General features: G+C 32.2%; 1 protein-coding gene across 1 annotated transcript; it reads left to right on the forward strand.

The window, feature by feature from the left end:
• Positions 1-453: 453 nt before the first annotated feature.
• On the forward strand, positions 454-10,474 carry LOC115715617 (LRR receptor-like serine/threonine-protein kinase FEI 2). Its single transcript, XM_030644270.2, has 14 exons — positions 454-801; positions 1,394-1,603; positions 1,884-2,019; positions 3,401-3,472; positions 3,569-3,640; positions 4,401-4,472; positions 6,236-6,307; positions 6,414-6,485; positions 6,795-6,892; positions 7,381-7,548; positions 7,645-7,977; positions 8,528-8,776; positions 9,218-9,351; positions 9,724-10,474. The coding sequence occupies exons 2-14, from the start codon at positions 1,510-1,512 to the stop codon at positions 9,940-9,942; spliced, it is 1,791 nt and encodes a 596-aa protein (XP_030500130.1). The 5' UTR covers positions 454-801; positions 1,394-1,509; the 3' UTR covers positions 9,943-10,474.
• Positions 10,475-10,680: the final 206 nt, after the last annotated feature.

The raw sequence follows: 10,680 nt of genomic DNA on the forward strand, positions 1-10,680 counted from the left end.
TTATAAAATATATGGTATTAATATAATGATATTAAAAATAAACATAGTAAGAATTATAAATTTCCCTTTATTAATTAACCTAATATTTTCTCAAAAAATTATCAAAGCTCTAATAAATAATAATAATAATAATACATATGTACACATACACACGTGATTTGCACGTGTGGTAAAAACTAGTTAAAAGAATTGCTACTAAAAATGTAGTCAAAAGTCATTTTCGTACATTTATGTTCTTAATTTCAAGAGAATATGGGCTCAAAGTGCATCATTCGAAAACTGTAGGGAATCCAACAAAAACCAGACACAGACAGCAAGGCAAGATTTTTATTAATTTTATTTAATACATTACATATATTTACTTATTAGTTTACATATTTATAATAATAATAATAATAATAAATAATAAAACTATAAATGGCGTGGTTTATTGGTGAGAGATAAGAGAAGAGAAAGAGAGAGAAAGAGGCGTCGGTCGGTCGCACACGTAGGGAAGGTCAGCGTGCGTAAGCTACTGTGTTCTGATTGGTTAGTGTGTGATGCCTCTTTTAATTCCATACCCATCTTATTTTCCACACACTCCCATCACTCTCTCTCTTCACTCGAATCTCTCTTTCTCTCTCTAACTCCCAACAAGAAGACTCATTTCATTTCCAATTTTCCATAGCTTCTGCTCTGCTCTGCTCCTCCCCAACCGCTACACTACTGACTTTTCTCTCTGATTTACAGCTCAACTTGTTGCATTTCACTCGGATCCAACACCTCCTGCTTTTTCCTCATTGATCTTTCACTTTTCTCTGGGTAAATCTTGACTATTACAGCTTCACTCTCCATTTTCCTTTTTTTTTTTTTAATTTTTTTTTATTTTTAATTCTTGTTTTTCATGTCTTTGGTTTAGGTTTTTCACTAAAAGTTTGGGGTTTTGATTTACACATTTGTAGCTTTGAGCGGTTGGGGTTTGTTTGTGAATGGGTCTAATTTAACGTTTTTATCTTAGGAGGTTTTCTGATGGTGCATTTGAGAGTCTTGGGTATGAAAATACTGTGCACAGTACTGATGGTGAAGTTTATGAAATAATCATCTGCATGAGCTATGTGTTAGTGTTAGATTTTATACTTGGCGCTTCTTAGAAAATTGTTTAATTTTGCATATATAGGGTACTGAGATAGCTCTTGAGACACTTGGGGAAGGTGTTATTCTCATATCATTTGCACTGTATTAATTATAGAGAAAACAGAAGGAAGATTAAAGAAAAAAAGAAGGAAGCTTTTGGAACCTTTCGTATGCAACTGAATGCTTTTACCATTGATTTTGTCGGAGCTAATCTATTTAGAGCTTTCTGGAATAAGTTTTTGCTTTTGCTGTCATATTTATATTAGTTTTTCTCTTTCAGGAACTTTTATCTTTGTTTCTAGCTGCTGGATGTCAACATCAATTAGAGGAAAACATTCTAAAGCTCTGTGTATCAGATGAAGTATAGTACATATTGCATGCTTGACCAGTACCGCTATGGGCCTCTGTCTGGTGAAATGGCAAGGCTTGTGGCTTTACAGTCTACTGCTCTATCTTTCAATAAACACAAGCAGAGCTATCAGTCCGGATGGTGAGATTACGTCTTGGTTGCTATTTGTCCATTTTTTTTAGAGAGTATTAGTTTTAGGTTCACTGTTATTTTTAGCTCTTGACATGTTTACAATGTAATAGAACTTTTATGACATGTTTGTTACATATTTTTGTTATAGTTATTGTATTGAATTTTCAGTAGGTTTTTTATATTATTCATTTGGCAAGTGAAACTGAAAGACATGTCCATATTTTATGCATTATCACCTCTCTATTTTAACTGGCAATTTGTTATATTAAACCCCTTATATGATTTATAGGTGAGGCACTTTTGAACTTTAGGACATCAGTTGTTAGTTCAAATGGCGTCCTTCTTCAGTGGAGACCGGAGGATCCTGACCCATGCCGTTGGAGAGGAGTTAGATGTGATCCAAAATCAAAGAGAGTAATTTATCTGTGAGTTTAAATTTATGTCCTTCTCTCACGTATACATTTATATGATACACAACGCAGATGAAGATCCTATATATATATGTTTGTATGCTTATATTACCACACATTTATAATTTCTAATCATCAGTTTTCATATTCGTCTTTAGCTTATGCATATGACTCAGTAGTATATATATACCTAGTCTTTCTCCTTTTTGGGATGAGGGTCATTCCTTTTATCTATTTATCTGTCACGATGTCATCTGTTTGAGATTTTGGTAAGATAATTTTGTGGTATCTATTTGAATTGATGTATACTTTTAACTCAAAATCTTTTGATATTACTTCTGTCAAATTTTTAAGAGGTTCTTTGCAGCAATTCATTACCATATAAGTTATGTTGTGTAGCCAAGCTGAGTTTAATTTCCAGTACATGAGTCCTAGTCATATGGTGGATCTTTTTCAAAAGGACTGTGGTCCTTGTGAAAAACATTTGAGGAAAGAGGCTGTGAAGCTCTAATTTTATGGAAATCTGCTGGACAATTTGGTTAGAGAGAAAAGGGTGGAAAATATTCAAAATTATTTCGCTATTTTATTTGCTTAAGTAGTAGGCTTCTATTTTGTAATACTTTTAGGAGATTTCCCTTAATCTTTGTAATTCCCAAGGCATGACTTTTCATTTACTTGAAGATTTCAATTCCTGGATGTGTACTTTTTGTAGGGTCCTTTCTGTAACCAAAAATGATAACTGTCATCCTTTTGTAATTCTCTTTATATTATTAATATCATTTCTTCTGTTTCTTATTAAAACAAAATCTTGGTCAGTGTTTTACAAACAAGATCAATATAATATACATATATATGTAAAAGAAAAATATAAGAGAAAGACACATATAATAGAAGAAGGCCTCTAGTATTCGTACATTGGTATTAGAAATAAGACAAATAAAAGAGGAGAGATGAAGATATAATTTCATAGGAATGATGGGAATACCTCTAAAGAGGACTGATCTTCATGTTTATGTACAATGTACCAAAAGTGGTCTCAGTTCTTTGATATGTTTTGAATTACAACTTTTCTAGAATTTGGAAATCGAATACAAGTTATTGTCATTTAAAAAATTTGTCAGAGTAGGAAATCATAGCACACATCAAAACCTATAAATGTACGTTTACTTTTAAATTTTTGAGTTTATTGTTATATGTATGTACATGGGCCTTTGTGCACAACTTGGTCCCGAATCCATACATAGACACGGGCATGTATGTACAGTTTTGTGATTATGCATATATATTTGTTCCTACACTAACAGAGAAGCTTTGTAGCTTTTGTGAAAGCATATTTGTATTTTTACTGTACTTATACTTGTAATTATAAATTCATTTTGATTGTCTTATTATTCAGGAGTCTTTCGGGTCACAAATTGAGTGGGTCTTTGTCATCCGACCTTGGGAAGCTTGGGCAATTGAAATTATTGTATGTGTCCTCAGATATTTAAATTATTCTCTTGGTATGTATGCAGTATGTTTGAAATCATTGGATTTCCTAATTCTTTTTATTTCTATATTGTAGAGCACTTCATAATAACAATTTTTATGGGACAATTCCGTCAGAATTGGGAAATTGCACCTTATTGGAGAAAATGTAAGTACCAAGTGCCATTATTTGTTCTCTAGTTTGAGTATTTGCTCATGTTTACTATCAAAAACTGGTGCACCCCTCCTCTCTCTGGGAGGAATGTAGTTCTTGATGTAAAGTCAGTTGTTTCCATGTTGACAACTTGTCATAGACTATCAAAGAAGATGACATTTCATGCAAAAAAAATTTGTTGGCTGATCAATAAAGAGTCATAGATATATAGGGAGAAAAAGGAGTCTTAATTTGTCAGGTATATTTGATATTAATTGCTGCATGAATTCATGTTGTCATTTTGCCATCTTCGCCGCATACCAATGATTTTTCCAAAAGTTCTAGCATACAAAGGTTCTCTTCTACTTTGTTTGATTGAGCACCTAATCTACTAATACCTTTGTCATCTTACGCAATGATCTCTATTATCAATAATATATATTATTTGTTTCTTTACCAAAAAAAGTTACCTAAGACCTTTGACATGGATTCTTGGTTATTGTTTTGGAAGTATATAGTCAGTAGAAATTGTATGCAAATCAAGTTTGATGAATTGAAACTCTGCGAACAAGGATCTTTTCTTGCTCTTTTTTTTTTCTGTAGATTTTACTATTTTTGGCATTTTACGCACTCATATTTGGCTTTCATATAAACTAATCATTTAACCTTGTGCTTTATTGTAGTACAACTTGTAATATTTTTATTTTACTTTTGCACTACGTTGTATTTATTTCATTCTGTGTGCTTTCATCTTATTAATATCTGTGATCTACAGATACTTGCAGGGTAATTATTTAAGCGGTTTAATACCCAGTGAATTGGGAAATCTTCAGGAGTTGAAAGAATTGTGAGTTATTTATTTTTCTAGTGAAATAAGATATTTCATTTCTTGGAATTTGTTTTTGGTTAATCTGTAGCTGAATTCTCTTACACAGCTTCTGTCATTCATTGTTTGTGTTATGCAGTCATTTTTTTAAATAATAATTGATGTTTATAATAACTTGTTTGTGTAGTATTAAGCAGTTATGTGTGTCAAGGTTCAATTCTGTTCAGCATATATGCAACTTCATTTAAATCCTTAGGAATGAACTACTGTACTGTACAGTTCTGGGTGAAATCATGTTTTATGCAGTGTGCTTGGTTTAGATTAGAGATTCTTTGAATTTGTTTCCCAGCAGCAACAATATTAATTTTTGAAAGTTGCAGAAATTTTTGCTACATCTATAAATTTTGATAAATGTATTAAGTGTATGAATTTTAGTTCTCCTGGCTTTTATTAGTTGATTTATGATGTCATTTGTAGGTTAAATTTCAAGAGACCATTTTCCTTTCTATTGGAAGAAAAATATTAAATGTACATATATATATATAGGAAAATTCTACAATGCACACCCTTAAAATGGATATATTGATGCACCCCTATCTGTTTTAGCATCCGAAATAATTTTTCAGTCAAATTTTTTCTCATGGTCATGTACGTTATAGTTATTTAAGACATCCTGCAAAATTTTAAGAAATTTGAAAAAATTTAACACGCTGAAAACTATGTTCAAATATTGTATTGCACGCGTGACTATTTTAATTTATACGCATGTAAAATCGACTGTTTGAACATTGTTTTCTATATTGTAAATTATTCCGAATTTTTCAAAATTTTGTAGGATATCTTAAATAGCTATAACGTACATGAATATGAAAAAAAATCAGACTAAATTTTTTTTTCTGAATGCCAAAATAAGTTAAGGGTGCATCTATACATCCCTTTTAAGGGGGTGCATTGTAGAATCACCCTATATATATATGATATTTTGTATTTCATACACTAAATATATATATATATCTATATATGATATTGCTTTTAAGTAACTTTGAAATAGTTTTTGCGTTTTGAGAGGAAAGTAGTTATTTTTATTACTTAAATATCCAAAGCAGAAGAATACCAAGATATCACACCAGAAATTCACTTGCAAATAACATCAAGTTACTCTTTCTCACAGCTAGGAGGGAAAGCAACCATTAGGAATGTTACGGATGTTAACATAATGTTGAGTAGTAAAAAAGTTTGTTAAAAAAAATTATTAATGATTAATGACTTTGTTGGAGTTATAATCAAAAGCTGATGCTACTTTAGAAATGTGGAGTGTTCACTGCTATGCCGATGGTTTGGTCACAGAATTGATATGATTTTTCAAGATAGCTTTCCAAAACATTGTGCAAAAGTAGAGTTTTGGGTTGCAATTTGGCTTAAAATGTGAAGGAGATTAGTATTTTCTCTAAGTATTATCTTTTGAGTGAACAGGTGGTTTTTTTTGTCTGCGGTTATATGTTTCATTATTTTGCTTTTATGTGGATTGTTCTGTATTTTAATTTTTAATGTGTATTATGTCTTTTTCTTGAATAATATATTAGTCTCATTTCATATCTTTATTTTCCTATCCAAGTGATGATAACTTGAATATTCTCATCTAGTAATCCTTTGGTGTTCCCGTATATTGTAGGATTTGGTGGGGATCCTAGTTTAGAAAAAAAAAAAAAAATCAATTAATCTTGTGGAATGGCCCAAATGCTTGCCTTCATATTTTCTGTTATCTAATATCTTCTAATATACAGGGACATTTCAAGCAACTCCCTTAGTGGAAATATTCCTCTTTCTCTTGGGAAGTTGGACAAACTCATTAGTCTGTGAGTAACCTTAGTTGTCCCTTTTTATATTTGTTAGAACAAAAGGTTCTTCAGTTTATATTTAAATTTTTGATGAATCTAACTTTGAAAATCTGGTTCTTTAAAGCAATTTGTCAAACAATTTTCTTGTTGGACAAATACCAACTGATGGTGTGCTTAACAACTTCATGGAAAGCTCGTAAGTACTCACATTTATTTTTGATTGTAAGATAATTGATCACGTCATATATGATGTTTTAAGCTATTTCGTTGAAAGTAAAAATAGAAATGAAAAAAAAAAAGATTTTTTCTATTTGGTTTTCATAATATACAAGGAATAATCCTTTCTTCTCTTAACTTTTGGAATTTATTTCTTGTCACTTAATTGTTTTTTGGATAAAAATATGGAAATGTATTGTCAAGTATTATGGCCAATCTATGTGATAAGACTTTTCAAAATGTCTGTTGTCAGTATAATTGAGGTATTGATTTGATAATTTTCTTGCAGCTTCATTGGAAATCGTGGTCTATGTGGTAAGCAAATTAATTTGATTTGCAAAAATGACAGTGGAGGATCTCCATCAGGCTCCCAATCCTCGGACTCAGGTGAGACTGCAGATTATAAGTGAAATTAGTGTGACATCTGTTAGTGTAAGCATTTGTTTGTACTCTTTCATCTGTATGGGATAATTTTAACATTGGGTGGCTATTTGAATCTTCAATATTAAGTCAAGAATTCTCTTTTTCCATGCTACCATGGGATTGGCAGCTGTGTCTGTACTAGGCTTTAGGCTTTACTCTTGTATTGTGTGTTAGTCTTGTTTTATATGTTGGTTTAGTGAGCAGTACCTTTTACAGCCATTCTTGTAACTTAGGTAATTTCCTACATCTTTTTAGTTATACATCTTTCATTTCTTATCCAAAATAAATTTTGTATAGTTTCTCTAGACCCTAAAATCTAACAATTACTGTGACATTTTTCTAAAATTTATTCTGTTGGCAACAATTATAGTATTTCTCTCAATTTATTTACATGAGATATTTGATGTTTGATGTTCTGTTTTGAATCATATGGAAAATCTTTTGTATTGTAGGACCAAATCAAGCTGGAAAGAAGAAATACTCTGGTCGGCTACTAATTAGTGCATCAGCAACTGTTGGGGCGCTTCTTCTAGTGGCTCTTATGTGCTTCTGGGGTTGTTTTCTATATAAGAAATTTGGAAGGCATGACAATAAGAATTTTGTGATGGACGTTGGTCGAGGTGCTTTTCTACATATATGCAATATTTATTTATATATATACACACTTACACCTTGGTAAGATCCTGAATTCTGTTTGTTGACATTCTTTTTATTAGGTGCATCAATTGTAATGTTCCATGGGGACTTGCCCTACTCTTCAAAAGACATCATTAAGAAATTGGAGCATTTGACAGAGGAAGATGTGATAGGTATTGGGGGATTTGGGCAAGTGTACAAGCTGGCGATGGACGATGGTAATGTTTTTGCCTTAAAACGAATCATGAAGATTAATGAGGGCTTTGATCGGTTTTTTGAGAGGGAACTTGAAATTCTTGGAAGTATAAAGCATCGATACCTTGTGAATTTGAGGGGCTATTGCAATTCTCCAACGTCAAAGTTGTTAATCTATGACTTCCTATCTGGTGGTAGCCTTGATGAAGCTCTTCATGGTGAGATCTTATTTCCTTTTTCTCTACACCTTAGAGTCTTGTTTTAAATGAAGCAAGTAAATTGACTTTATGTCGATATCTAATTACACTAGAAGGTATTATATGTAGGGTTAGACATACAGATTGCAGCTCTTTTTTGTACCAAGTTAAGAAAACAATTGCAAAAAGATTTAGCATTGAATTTACCCATTGGGTCCTAGTACTGGAAGCATCAAAAATATCTTTTATTATCATCATTAATTTATTTATTATCTTTAGGAAATTTCGGTAATATGTAGATTTGTTTCTTAGTAGTAATCCTCTTTGAGTTTGAAATGTTAACATGTTATAATGCCAATGAGGAGAAAGATCTGAGCAGTAGTTTGGGATATACAATGAATATTATTGTGGACTTATTATAGAGTTTACCCATTGGGTCCTATCGTCCTAGTACTGGAAGCATCAATATATCTTTTATTATCATTATTTGATGACAGTTAGGTAATATGCAGATTTGTTAGTGGTAATCCTGTTTGAGATTGACATGTTAACAAGTTATGATGCCATTCAGGAGAAAGATCTGAGCAGTTAGATTGGGATGTACGGTTGAATATTATCGTGGGAGCAGCAAAAGGGCTGGCTTACTTGCATCATGATTGTTCTCCTAGGATCATACATCGAGACATTAAGTCGAGCAATATTTTGCTTGATGGCAACCTTGAAGCTCGAGTTTCTGATTTTGGACTAGCAAAACTTTTAGAAGATGAAGAATCTCACATTACAACAATTGTTGCTGGAACATTTGGTTATCTAGCTCCGGGTAACCATTCTTAGATATTTTTTTTTCCTTACATAGGTTCATGATAGGATCATAAAAAAAATGTTTCTTATCTTGCCTTTGCAGATAATAACCATTTGAAAATATTTTTGTTTTTCTAATTGCATTAAATTTGATTTTATGTGTTTTAATGCTTTGTGGAAGAAATAGATTTATACCATTCACTCTGAGATTTTTTCATTTGAAAAATTCCATAATGAAGACACTCGACTTTATTAGAGTGAAAGTATTGCACAAAATGTTATTGTTGTACTTGATATCATTCATTTGCATATCCTCATAGTGGTATTCATGAAGTTAAGATTATTACAATCAGCTTTCTCTGACAAGTGGATAACACTCATTTCCATATCAAAATGCTCCTTGCCAATTCAGCTATTTTTCTTGACTATATATATATATATGTATAAAAAATCATTGCAGAGTATATGCAAAGTGGCAGAGCAACTGAAAAAAGTGATGTATATAGTTTTGGGGTCCTGGTGCTTGAAGTGTTGAGTGGGAAGCGACCAACGGACGCATCTTTTATTGAAAAGGGTCTTAACATTGTTGGCTGGGTACGTTTATTACTATTCTCTTTCTATCTCACTTGTGAATGGTAGCAGTGTGGGTTAGAGAATTCTTATTTTGGTACATTACTCATTTATTAGTTTCATAGTGGCGGTGGGAGTTGTGAAACTACTTATTTGTTTCTTCCGAAGATGTTAGGTATAGAAGGCTGAGAAAATCAATGATCTGCAGCTTCATTAATTTAAAATATTGAGTTTTAGCTTGAGATAGGATGGTTATTGGTTTTCATTGCATCAGGATCACAGTGCATACTAATAAAGTGGTTCATAATTTTAGGGTTATGACAAGCACTTTTTGTTGGCTATGTTGAATTATATTAATAATATGAAGTGTGTTTCATTTTTTTTTTTCTTTTCCAGTTAAATTTTCTGTTCACAGAGAACAGGCAGAGAGAGATTGTTGATCTACAGTGTGAAGGAGTGCAGTCGGAAAGCCTTGATGCCTTAATATCAGTTGCCTATCAATGTGTTTCTTCAAATCCAGAAGATCGTCCCACAATGCACAGGGTTGTCCAGCATCTTGAGTCTGAAGTCATGACTCCTTGCCCAAGTGATTTTTATGATTCAAGTTCCGAGTAAGAGCTAGCCCAGCCTAGCCTGTCGTCAAGTCGAATCGAATCAGGGATGTTAAATACTGAATCATAATTGAAGCTCCTACTTCAAATGAGTAGGGCAAGGGCAAACATTAGAAGAGAGGCTCTGGATTTGCAAAATGTTCACATCTCCGTTCAATTCGTTCATTCTTTCCGCCGATTTATGACATTAGAAGGATGCCCCTCCTGCATTATCTGTGCCCCTTCAACCATTTGCATTTAATAAAGTATGTTAGTGGTTGCCTTTCCTTGTTTTTGTTCTCGTTTTGCTAGTGTCCATTCAACTTATGTTCCCCACGCGAATGAAAATTCCACATGATTGAGTCATGTATTTTTTCTTCTTTTCCCTCCCTTTTTGGCTCCTTAGATTTATTAATTTGTAATGCCCTGTAGCCTTCTCCTAAATTAAGTGTATATGACATTTGTACAAATCAAATGTGGTTCATTTTCACAGATTCTTGTTTTATGCCATTTTTGTAAAATATGTTTTGATTACAATTATAAGCTATTTGCCCAAATTAGCAATGTGATGTGAACGTGAACGTGTTATTATCTTCGTGTTTTGCTTGCTTATATTGCTTTGCCTTTTAATTTAATGTCAGGTCTCGATTTATTGCTCAAATTCTCGTTGGTATTATTATTGGTAAGAGTAATTAGTATTTTTGCTTCTTAAAACTTGTGATACTACAAATAATGTCCCAATCTAATACAATTATAGAAATGT

This window comes from Cannabis sativa, chromosome 5 (assembly GCF_029168945.1).
Source record: "Cannabis sativa cultivar Pink pepper isolate KNU-18-1 chromosome 5, ASM2916894v1, whole genome shotgun sequence".
Classification (NCBI taxonomy): Eukaryota; Viridiplantae; Streptophyta; class Magnoliopsida; order Rosales; family Cannabaceae; genus Cannabis; species Cannabis sativa.